The sequence below is a fragment of the Lynx rufus genome, unplaced genomic scaffold, assembly GCF_022079265.1.
Source record: "Lynx rufus isolate CCGP_SWC_20201006 ecotype Redwood Valley unplaced genomic scaffold, mLynRuf1.p SCAF_7, whole genome shotgun sequence".
Classification (NCBI taxonomy): domain Eukaryota; kingdom Metazoa; phylum Chordata; class Mammalia; order Carnivora; family Felidae; genus Lynx; species Lynx rufus.
In genome coordinates, this window is record NW_025814889.1 from 96273341 (window position 1) to 96286254 (window position 12914).

A 12914-nucleotide genomic window follows, 5' to 3' on the forward strand; every position below is an offset into this window, starting at 1 on the left:
CTTCAATTTAGGTTACCTCCTGGTAAAAATAAATTGGTACATGCGCGGAACGCAGCAGAGGCTCCGCCCTAGCGGCCTCTGAAATCTACTCAGTACGCCTGCGTCAGGCTGTTCCTCCCACCCGCCCCTTCTCTCAACGCCGTTCCCGCTACTCCCCGCCCCTTTCCCGCCCGGATATCAGCCTAGTTTTGGCGGATGTTGTTGTGAATCCGAGAGACACGTGAGGCTCTGCTACGTCATCACAAGCACGCGAAGGAAAAATGGCGGCGGCGGGTGTTGTGAGCGGGAAGGTAAGTAACGGCCGCGGCGAACGCCCCTACTTTTCTCTGGGACAGGGGTGCTTTGTTACTTGGAGGCCGGTCGGGGAGGGACGTGAAGGCCACTCTGCCTCAGGAACAGCGTGTGGCGGATGTAAGAGGAGAGGAGTTGGTCGTGTCAGCTGTTTTCTCGATATTGCCGGCTCAGTCCGGGAATTAGAGACCGGCTCCTGCTCCAAGGCCAACTAGGCCTCGGCTCTCTTCTCCCCTGCACTGCTCCGGAGCAAGGGGACATTTATTTGTATTGCCTTTTGTAAGGAACAGGTAGTTGCCTCGTTCCTTTCTTTTTTGTGGCTCACTTTTTCCTAATTCTAGTTTTTTAGATCTACTCTTCTGATTCCACTGTGGTTTTTTTTTTTTTTTTTTTTTTTTGTCTTTCTTTGAGGCGTTAATCTAACTTGCCCCTGGCTTTTCCCTGCTTCACTCTGCTGAAGGCATCTTTGTCCCTTTCGGGAAGAGCTGAAAACAGGTGCTGTGCAGCTGGGCACTTAGAAGAAAAGAGAGTATTGGATTCATTTTACCAGACTGCCGAGTTGGCTGGTGGTTGTGAGCAGCAGGGCGTGTTTCCACTCAGGGAACAGGAGATTTACACCATCCTACGCTTGTCTAGGAAGGCGTTAGTTAAGGTATTTATTTCCTAGGCGTCTTTACGATATTCTTGTGGAAGTATCTGTGATGCTGTTTTAACACCTCCTAGTTAGCAACTAGGATTAGGTGCGGAGGAGATTTCGTTGTATAGTGCATATACACCTTCCGAGAGCATATTTTAATGCCTGTTATTTAGGACTGTCAGGACATGCCACAGGCATCATTTCCCACTGCGGGAGTATTTCGTAAACAGTTGGGGCTGGTGATGACTCATCGAACACTAAAGACTACATATTTACTTGTCGCCGATAGCTTCCTCTGTTCTTTGAGTTTCCGTCATTTTCTCTATGTTGCTCTCCTTATCCCATTTTGAATTATTTGGCAACGTTTGTGGTTTGGTGTATGGACTACTAGACTTGGCAGAATAACACATTTGGTCTTGGTTTTGGTGTTACTTTGAGGTGTGACCTTGGGAAACTGAGCACGCATGATTTCTCTGTCCTTCATATTTTTTTATTTCCAGAATTATTACTGTTTGTATAGGAGTTGTTTAGGATTACATGAAATAATGAAAGCATTAAGAAGGATTTCATACTTCTGCATATTGGCTATTTTAAATGATGGGTTGGTTGTAGTTTTTGGATTATTCATGCTCTTTGATTGCTGTGTTGGTTTTTAAGTCTTCACGGTGGCTGTTGATTTTCTATTTGACTCATTACATATTTGAAAGTTATCCTGCTTGATTTTCTGTCTGGACTGTTCCAGTGTAGATCATTCCAAGAAGGGATCCTTTCCATTTGAACTACACTTCCCTTTTTCAGGTGTGGATTGATTTTGAGAGAATCTTTGAGGTGATGCCCAGTTGTGAAATGTAAGACTTTTTTCACCCTTTCCTTCCAGCCACTCTCTTTCATAATATGACTTAAAGTTAGTCTTTTATTTCATAACTCTACTTCATCACCTCCTTTATTCTCATTGCAATACCATTACCATCATTCCATCTAAACCATTTTCTATGCCCAAAACTGCCCCTCTCCTAAATGATACTGTCATGACCAGCAGAACCCACTTATTCTTCCCTCAGCAGGTTCAGATCTAGTTTAATGGTATCATCATTCATGTGGTTGCATGTAAAACAAACCTGGAGACATCTATTTCAATAACAACAATTAATCAAGAACTGAGTTTTTTAGTTTACCTTAAAGAGATTTCTGAAATTTCTGCATCATCTTCATTCTCCATACTTAGTTCCTTTAGTCTACCTCTAGTCTTGAGTTCTTAACAGATTTTTCTCCTTGTTTGCAGTTTCTTTGCCCACAATCCTCTCTCTACATCACCACTGGAAGTTTTCTTTTGTAATGTATACATCTGAATGTACAAAGCTGATCATCTCTAGCTGTAAAAAACAAACTATATATATATATATATATTTTTTTTTTTAAGATTTATTCATTTTTGAGAGACAGAGAGACAGCTTCAGCACAGAGCCCGACACGGGGCTCGAACCCATGAACCATGAGATCATGACCTGAGCTGAAGTCAGATGCTTAACCAACTGAGCCACCCAGGTGCCTCCCCCCCTTTTAAAAAAATTTTTATATTATTTTATTTTTAATTTTTTTAATGTTTATTTCTGACAGAGAGATAGAGAGCATAAGTGGGGGAGGGGCAGAGAGAGAGGGAGACACAAAATTTAAAGCAGGCTCCAGACTCTGAGCTGTCAGCACAGAGCCCGACGTGGAGCTCGAGCTCCCAGACGGGGAGATCATGACCTGAGCTGAAGTCGGACGCTCAACTGACTGAGCCACCCAGGCGCCCCTTAAATTTTATTTTTAACAAAATCTTTGATACTGTCTCCAGTAAAATACTACTAAAGGCTGCTTAACATGGCATAAAAGGCCATGTTCCCTGGGCATGAGCAGTCAGCACAGAGCCCGGAGCCTGTTTCAGACTTTGTGTCTCCCTCTCTTTCTGCCCCTCCCCTGCTTATGCTCTGTCTCTCTCTCTCAAAAAAATAAATAAACATTAACAAAAAATTAAAAAAAAAAAAGGCCATGTTCCATTCCTGGCTTTATCTTCTGCTTCCCTACTTTCTAGTCTTGTTCCTTTGGGAAAGGGGAATAGGGAAGAATATGTACACACACACACACGTGTGTCTGTATATTTGAAAGAGTGAGTGTATATATATATATATATATATATATATATATATATATATGTATTTCTTTATTCCCACACCCCTCTTTCCCCCCGCCAAAGGTTCAGCTAAGACCTGTCAAGCTTAGAAGCCTAGGGCAGTGGATATTAACCAAGGTTCACAAGAACCACATGTGGTACTTAAAAAAAAAATACAGATGCTGGACCACAGCCCAGCCTTATTGAATTAGAATTTCTCATTGTTGAGATCTAGGATGTAGACTAACAGTTTTGTTTTGCTTGCTTTGTACTTTGAGCGTAAGAAGTGATAGAGGAAGTTAATCTTTGTCATGTAGAGAAGCGTTGTGAAGTAGCAGTTAAGAGTTTGGATTCTGGACCCAAACCGGTTTCAAAACTAACTTCATACTTACTAGTGATTTCAGTCAAATTACCTAACCTTACTGTGCTTCTGTCTTTTCATTTGTGATATGGGATGATATAGTACCTATTTTATGGGATTGTGAGGAGGATCAATAAGTAAATATATTAGATCTACCAATACATGGTAGATGTTGTGTGTTATTTGTAATCTCAGTTTCTCTGCAAGTCATTATTTAGGTTATGGCAGAATTTTAAAGATTTATAATATGATTTTTGGTATGGGTGTAAATTTCATTTTTGAAGTTGGCTCTTGTTCTAAATCTCATTGTTATTTTAGGGGTTGAAAAATACCTTGTTTTAGAAATCATGTAGTTTTGGGCACCTGGGTGGCTCAGTCGGTTAAGTGTCTGACTTCGGCTCAGGTCATGATCTTGCAGTTTGTGGGTTTGAGCCCTGTGTCAGGCTCTGTGCTGACAGCTCAGAGCCTGGAGCCTGCTTCGGATTCTCTGTCTCCTTCTGTCTCTGCCCCTCCCCAACTTGTGCTCTGTCTCTCTCTATCAAAAATAAATAAATGTAAAAAAAATTAAAAAAAATCATGTAGTTTTGATGAATGAAAAAAATCATCACAGTAGGACAGTGGTTAAGGTGATGGAGCCTGATTGGGTTCAAACCCTGGCTCCACTGCTTTATGGCTGTTTTACTTTGGGTAAATTTCTTAACTTCTCTGTGCCTGTTTTTCTCATTTGTAAATGAGGGATAATAATATTTCCATTGTGGAATGGTAAAAAAGGATTAATATTTGCAAAGCATTTAGAATAGTGTCTGGTGTCAAGTAAGTACTCAAGAAATGTTAGCTGTTGTTATTACTATGTTAAAGAAAACCTTTCAGACTCCTTAAAAATTGTAAGGTTATTATTGGTTAGGATATAATTGAATGCTGATTTCTGCTGCCATTTTCCACAAAGATTTGAGCTATACAGTTATGTAAGATAAATTAGAAAAAAGGTAAAAGGGAAATAAATAAGTATAAGAAAGGTAAATGGAACTGGAAATACTACAATTATTAAATAAACTGCTGGAGTGGGCCACAGTTTAGCTCTATGTTTTTTAGTGGCCAAAGTAAAGAGGGAACCCGATCCATTATAAGGATGGTAGATCCACAGTAAAATAAAACCAAAAGCAAAACCCCCAAAAAACTAGTTTCTAAAGGGTAGAACAGAGAATAAACTCTCCTGTAAGTTCTTTTTACTGTGTAATATAATGTATGTACTTATATGGCATATTGTATCCTTCTGGTAAGAAAGAAGGACCCTATAATACCCCTAGTATGCTGATGGTTTTATGCCAGTGGGTGGTTCAGTAGTTCAGTAAATACAGGGTACCAATTTGATGTCTTCAGGTCTCTGATGATATGACTAAATTCAAGGATATATATTTGCATATATATTTTAGCTGAGCTTTTGAAAGTGGGTTTGAGTGTGATTATAAACCCCGATTAGTTCTTGGAGTTCAATTGTTGTTGTTGTTGTTGTTATTTTTTTTTCTTACTATCTGTGGGTACAACAGTATGTTTTAACGTCAACCAAATAGGGAAAGTGACGTTCTCATATGAGTATTGAAGGGAGAAATAGGGACACTGCCTGTTAAGGTCATCATATGTCTTCTATAACTGGTGGACAGAATTGAATTAATGGAATGAGTTGAATTTACCTGCAGAGAAGGCAGGAGAAAGAAAATAGCCCGAAATAAGTTTTGCTTTAGATCCAGGTCCCTGATTGTTAAAGTTTACTTTCACTTATTCAGCAAATATTTATTAAGCACCTAATTTGTTTCAGGCAGTATATTAGGTATTGGAGGTATATCAGCCCCTTACCTTCTGTCTTATAGACTTCAGTTCTTTAGAAGGAAAATATTCACTAGCACCCACCCCTTTATCTTGTGTAAATAAATGCAAAATGAATTTCAGGTCCTTGAAGTAGGTGTTTTTTGTTTTTTGTTTTTTACTTGTTTTATTTTTTATTTTTTAAAATTTACATCCAAATTAGTTAGCATATAGTGCAACAATGATTTCAGGAGTGGTGCTATTTTTAGTATATGTATTCTGAAGACCAGTAAACTGACTAATCATTAGGGCAGGGCCTAAAATGTTTCACCTGCCTAGATTCTGGCACAAAGTACATATTCAGTGAGTGGGAACAAGCAAGAAGGTAAAGAAAATGATTGGGGACTAGAGTGGGAGAGATGGAATACTGAGTGCTCTTCTTTTGGAGTTAAAATGCCCTATTTTAGTACACTTGGTTTCACTCCTGTTTTTACTGTGATTGTTTTAGAATTTAGTTCTATTGGAAATGGGTGCCTGGGTGGCTCAGTCGGTTGAGTGTCCTACTCTTGGTTTTGGCTCAGGTCATGATCCCAGGGGTTGAGCCCTGTATTGGGCTCTGCACTGAGCGTGGAGCCTGCTTGGGATTCTCTCTCTCCTTCTCTCTCAAATAAATAAAAGAAAAAAAAAAAGAACTTGAGACGTTTGGGAAATCAGCTTTATTTTTGTTAGTTTGTTTTGATGGCATTCTTAGTAGGAATTTATTTTGTACCTTAACTTTGGCCTCTTCTAATTCCTTTTAGATATGCTTATAGCCCTGTGAAACCTTTGTGCTTAAGAAACATCAAGAATATTCTTAGTATCTAGATATTCCTGGAGAACTTTTCTTTTCCTACACTAGATCTTATAACATGGTAATACCTTCCTGGTGTAGAATACATTATGAATACTTTTTTTTCTGGCATTCTTTAGCAAACATTGGAGTACCTTTTGTATACTGAGTTCTTTGGACACAGAGTGGTTAAACACAGACTTTACTTTTGACATAATACAGTAGTTAGCAATTTTAACAAGTTATTTCAATTTATGAATTAATAAAAACATGACCTTTTTTGGTGAAAGAGTTAAACTGTTAGGTCTTTGATGTGACATAACTGCTGGGACTAAATGAGAAATTATAACCCGACTTTTTGATTTTCACTTTTGAGTGGAAGATTTGAAATCCTTATGAAATCTATTTGTCTCTTAATATGCAATACTATAATGTATATGTAGTTCTTGGTATAAGAGAAGGCATTCACTTAGTCCTCATTATACCTCCCCAGACTTAAATTATTCCTGCCTTCCTGTCTGACATTGTTTGGCATACTGTTTTTTTTTTTTTTTTTTTAAGAAACTTTTCTTTTTCTTTTTTCTTTTTTCTTTTTTCTTTTTTTTTTTTTTTTTTTAGTGTTTGTTTTTGAGAGAGAGCGAGCATGACGGGTGAGAGGCAGAGAGAAAGGGAAACACAGAACTTGAAGCGGGTCCCAGGCTCCACGCTGTCAGCACAAAGCCTGAGCGGGGCTCGAACTCACAAACTGTGAGATCATGACCTGAGCCGAAGTCAGATGCTCAACTGACTGGTGCCCCAAAATATTGTTTTTAAGAAACAATAATAGTTCTGCCTGCCTATGAGAATTGTAACATCCTTAATATCTCAATATCTGTATAGCTTCACTCTCAGAATATCTGTGGTTTGTTACTCATTTTTTATATATTTTTTAATTTTTTTAAAGATTTATTATTTTCTAATTTCAACCCAAGTTAGTTAACATATAGTGGGATAATAGTTTTAGGAATAGCATTTAATGATTCATTGCTTACATATAATACGCAGTGCTCATCCCAACAAGTGTCCTCCTTAACAACCCTTGCCCCTTTAGCCCTTCCCCCCACCCGCACCCCACCAGCAACCCTCAGTTTGTACTCTGTATTTAAGAGTCAATTATGGGGGTGCCTGTGTGGCTCAGTTGGTTAAGTGTCTGACTTCAGCTCAGGTCATGATCTCACAGTTCATAGGTTTGACCCCATGTCTGTCTGGCTCTGTGCTGACAGCTCAGAGTCTGGGGCCTGCTTCAGAGTCTGTGTCTCCTTCTCTCTTTGCCCCTCCCCCACTCATGTTTTTTCTCTCTATCTCAAAAATAAATAAACATGAAAAAAAATTAAAGAATCTCTTATGGTTTGTCTCCCTCTCTGGTTTTATATTATTTTTGCTTCCCTTCCCTTATGTTCATCTGTTTTGTATCTTAAATTCCACATAGGAGTGAAATCATATATTTGTCTTTCTCTGACTTATTTCACTTGCATATTACAGTCTAGTTCCATCCATGTTGTTGAAAATGGCAAGATTTCATTCTTTTTGATTGCTGAGTGATATTCCAGTGTGTGTGTGTGTGTGTGTGTGTGTGTGTGTGTGTGTACTTTATCCATTCATCTTGTTTATCGATTCATTAGTTGATAGACATTTGGGCTCTTTCCATGCTTTGGCTGTTGTCAATAGTGCTGCTATAAATATTGGGGTGCATGTGACCCTTCAAATCAGCACTCCTGTATCCTTTGGATAAATGCCTAGTAGTGCAATTGCTGGGTCCTAGGGTAGTACTATTTTTAGTTTTTTGAGGAATCTCCATACTGTTCTCCAGAGTGGCTGCACCAGTTTGCATTCCCACCAGCAGTGCAAAAGGGTTCCCCTTTCTCTGCATCCTCACCAACACCATTTCTTCTGTTGTTGATTTTAGCCATTCTGACAGGTGTGAGGTGGTATCTCATTTTGGTTTTGATTTGTATTTCCCTGATGATGAGTGATGTTGAGCATTTTTTCATGTGTCTGTTAGTCATCTGGATGTCTTCTTTGGAAAAGTGTCTAGTGATATCTTTTGCCCATTTCTTCACTGGATTATTTATTTTTGGGTGTTGAGTTTGATGAGTTCTTTATAGATTTTAGATACTAATCCTTTATATGATATGTCATTTGCAAAGGTCTTCTCCCATTCCATTGGTTGCCTTTTAGCTTTGCTGATTGTTTCCTTACCTGTGCAGAAGCTTTTTATCTTCATTGGTCCCAATAGTTCACTTTTGCTTTTGTTTCCTTCCCTTGCCTGTGGGTGACATGTCAAGTAAGAAGTTGCTGTGGCTGAGGTCAAAGAGGTCGTTGCCTATTTTCTCCTCTAGGACTTTGATGTCTTCCTGTCTTACGTTTAGGTCTTTCATCCATTTTGAGTTTACTTTTGTGTATGGTGTAAGAAAGTGGTCCAGGTTCATTCTTCTGCATGTTGCTGTCCACTTTTCCCAACACCATTTGCTGAAGAGAGTGTCTTTTTTCCACTGGATATCCTTTCCTGCTTTGTTGAAGATTAGTTGGCCATATGTTTGTGGGTCCATTTCTGGGTTCTGTATTCTGTTAGATTGATCTGTGTGTCTGTTTTTTTGCGAGTACCATACTGTTTTGATGATTACAGCTTTGTAATACAGCTCGAAGTCTGGAATTGTGATGCTTTCAGCTTTGGTTTTCTTTTTCAACATTACTTTAGCTATTCAGTGTCTTTTCTGTTTCCATACAAATTTTAGGATTGTTTGTTCTATTTCTGTGAAGAATGTTGGTTTTATTTTGATAGGGATTGTATTGAATGTGTAGATTGCTTTGTGTAGTATTGATTGTGGTTGTTACTCTTAAAACAACTTATGTTCTACATTTCTTTAGTTCTATAGTCATTACTGATTAACTTGTCCCAAATGAAAGTCACTTTTTTTTTTCCTTCTGTATTCCCTATCTCAGTGAATAACCTCATCCACTCAGTTTTGTCCTTGATTTCTCTTCTCTTCATCTTCCACATCTAATCAGTCATGAAGTTCTGTCACTTTGACCTTCTAAATATTTTTCTAAGCCATCTGCTTTTCTTCATCCCTACTGCCACAGCTGTAGTTCAAGCCACCATGAATCTCTCCCTCCCTTGGATTATTGCAGCTGTTCATTCTTGGCTCTGCAGCCAGTGTGTTGGCTCCGAGAAGGCAGGTCTGACCATGGCATTCCCCTGCTGGAACTTTTTCATGGATTTCTAGTGGCAAAGAGTTATCTTCAGGACAAATTCCAAACTCCCAAATTCTTGAGTGTGGTTTACAAAACTCTTTGTGATCTGATCTGGTCTCTACTTTTGTCCCTAAACTCTTTAACCTTTACTGTCTGATCTGGATTGTAGCCATGCACTGAACTGTTGTTCTCTGTGTAGAATGTACACTCTGCCAAGAACATAAACCTCCTGGTTAAAATTGTTTCTCCAGGGGCACCTTGGTGGTTCAGTTGATTGAGCGGCTGACTCTTGATTTCGGTTCAAGTCATTTTCCCAGGGTTGTGGGATTGAGCCCTGTGTCCTGCTCTGTGCAGAATGTGGAGCCTGCTTGGGATTCTCTTTTTGTCTGCCCCTTCTCTGTGTGAGCACTCTCTCTCCCTCTTCTTCCTCTCTCTCCCTCTTCTTCCTCTCTCTCCCTCTTCTTCCTCTCTCTCCCTCTTCTTCCTCTCCCTCCCTCTCCCTCCCTCTTTCTCTCTCTCTCAAATAAAAAAAATTAAAATTGTCATTCTCCAGGTCTCAGTTGATAGATATATCACTGTAGTTCAGTCTTTCTGATTTTTCTCATCCTGTTTTAGCCCTTAAGTCTAGATGAGATATCATTTATTAGGTCCTACCATGGTAGCCTATTCATACTTAAATCATACATTGTAATTATTTGTTTTATTGTCCTAATCTCTTCTTCAGTTGTAAGTGCTGTGAAGGCAGTGACTGAATCTTCTGTATTTATATCCAGAAGCTTGCTCTGTGCCTGGCACATTGTATGCATTAATTGTATATTAATTGGAGAAATAACTGAAAATGACATCTCATTCAGGAGCCTGTGCCTTCCATCACACTGTGCTATGACTATTTACTGGTTTACATGATGTTACTAGTTTCAGCAGACACTTTTTTTTTTTTTTTTTGGTGTGTGTGTTTCTACTGACAACTTTTATTCCTCACATTTCATTGAAGCTCAGTAAATTTGTTGAGTGTATGAGTAAAAAAAAATGTACTGTTTTGAAGGATCTGGTAGAAGTTATTTGCAGAGAGAAGGTGTAATGAAGAGAGAACAGAGAACACACATAAAAAGGTACAAAGGGTTGAGGGAACCAGGTGGGTTCAGAGTGACCCAAGACACAAAGTTTGCATGTATTAGGGAGTGTCAGGTGTTGATTAGCTGCAGAGGTAAAGTGTAGAGGATAGAGGGTAAAGTCAGAAGGATTTTAAGTGTTCAGGCATGGTGTGGTCACATGTACATTTTATAAAGATCAGTTTTGGCGGTGTTTACACACCTTACACAAATTTTTGGGAGATGACCAGATTGGGAGAAGAGAGACCAGAATGTTATTTTAGCAACCCAGGATAGCTATGATGAGGGGTCAGTGTCAGAGGTGAAGGTTTGAGGGATTTAGGAAATAGGATGGGAATGATGAAAAAGAGGATAACTGGTAGATGGGATGTCTTTGATAGAGGTGGGAATATCAGAAGAGCAGATTTGGGGTAAGATGTACTGAGTTTAAGATGCCTGTGGGTTATTGAAATGAAAATATCAAGTAGGTGCTTAGATATTTGGGTATTGAGCGCATTAGAATTCTGGGCTCACACTGGTGTTTTAACCAAAAGTTAAAAATTTTCAATATGCTTGATAGTTTTAAAGAAATTGAATTTTTGTCACTTTTTTGTTAAATTTAGCTTATAAAATTCACATAGGTACTACAGTTCAAGAATGTATGTTTTGTGGAGTGCCTGGGTGGCTCAGTCAGTTAAGCATCTGACTCTTGATTTCAGCTTAGGTCATGATCTCATGGTTTGTGAGATGAACCCCTGTTGGGTTCAATGTGGAGCCTGCTTGTGATTCATTCTCTCTCTCTCTGCCCCTCCCCTGCTTGCACATTTTCTGCTGTCTTTCTCTCTTTCTCTCTCCAAATAAACTTAAAAACAAAAAAAAGAATGTATGGTATGTATAGTAGGTGTTGGGTTTCCATGTTTGAACAAAGATTTAGGGCAAGAATTTTATCCCTGATAGTAAATTTAAAATATTTGGGTTCAATGTTATCATTTATCTCTAGTTTTGGAAAATAAAGATATGATATTCATAATATAAATAAAAATCCAATCCCACTTAAGTGTAGGAACAATATAGAAAATTATTTGCTATGATATAGTGCAACTTAATCTTTTTCAGCTTTTTTTGTCGGGAAGTAGCATGGTCTTGAGTTGGATTGTCCCAAGTACATTTCTTTTTATGTAGAAACTTGAATTTCTTTGCCTGCTTTATTTTTGCCTTTTAATTCTAACTTTTGCTAAACTAGAGGTCAGCAAGTTTATTCTAAAACATTTGCTGTGGTTCCTAGAGTTCTTTTAGTAAGTTTCAATCTGGCATAGTTCCTTTGCTAAAGGAAAAAAATACTGCAGTTTATGTTGCCATCAGCAGGCCATCATCATTGGGAGTTATAGAAACATATTTACCTGGTTAGGCATCTTAGCAAATATTTAAAAATAGATAGTCTGGAGGGTATGAGGCGGTTTTATTCGAAATGGACTTTTCTCCTTTCTTTGGTACTTCAATACATTGTTCTCTCCCCCCTCTCCCACCAAGAGGGTGGGGAGCACTTAGAATATTCTAGCTTGTGTAAAGATTTTACGTTCTTTTTTTTTTTTTTTTAATTTTTTTTTTCAACGTTTATTTATTTTTGGGACAGAGAGAGACAGAGCATGAACGGGGGAGGGGCAGAGAGAGAGGGAGACACAGAATCGGAAACAGGCTCCAGGCTCTGAGCCATCAGCCCAGAGCCTGACGCGGGGCTCAAACTCACGGACCACGAGGTCGTGACCTGGCTGAAGTCAGACGCTTAACCGACTGCGCCACCCAGGCGCCCCAGATTTTACGTTCTTTATAACACTGCTAGGTACACACAGGCAAGGAACTTTATCTTGTTTATTTTCTGTTCTTTATAATGTCTGCACATAATAAGTGGCTAATAAAAGTTTCAATTTGAATCAACTTTATATAACTAGCTTAGTACCATGAAGTGGCAAGTTTTTGGTGATAGTGTTTGCTCCCTGTAGACACTTAATCTGCAACGAAAAACATGGTGTGATTTAAAATTTTTTTCTTGAGGCGGGATTAACCTCCCCCCCCCTTTTTTAATGGAACTATCTTCTACCTTTACATGTTTATGTTTATATGGGGTTTTACGGTTTAAACAGTAAGCCTTCCATGTAACTTATTTTTTTATACAGCTTTGAGGTACACTTGACAATAAGTTGCATATAGTGTGTTTAATTTGATAGTTTATGATGTGTGTGTGTGTGTGTGTGTGTGTGTGTGTGTATACACTGTGAACCATGTGTGTATATATACACTGAACCGGTCAGCGCAGTAAAGATAATATTTTTACTGAAGTTTCCTCTTGACCCACAGTAATCTGTCAGTACCTTTACCCTGTACACAGGCAACCATTGAGCTGCTTTTTGTCATTATAGAGGAGCTCACATTTTCTAGAATTTTATATAAATGGAATTATATAACTGTTTTTTTTGTATTCTGTTTTTAGTCTTCATTCAGCAAAATTATTTTGAGAT

General features: G+C 38.6%; 1 protein-coding gene across 1 annotated transcript in view; it reads left to right on the forward strand.

Moving 5' to 3' along the window:
* Positions 1–207: 207 nt before the first annotated feature.
* TBC1D15 (TBC1 domain family member 15) overlaps positions 208–12914 on the forward strand; it is a 74420-nt gene continuing 61713 nt past the window's right edge. Inside the window, exon 1 of the mRNA XM_047064854.1 lies at positions 208–290. Coding sequence (XP_046920810.1) covers positions 261–290 — 30 coding nt within the window. The 5' untranslated portion in view covers positions 208–260. The remainder of the gene's footprint in view (positions 291–12914) is intronic.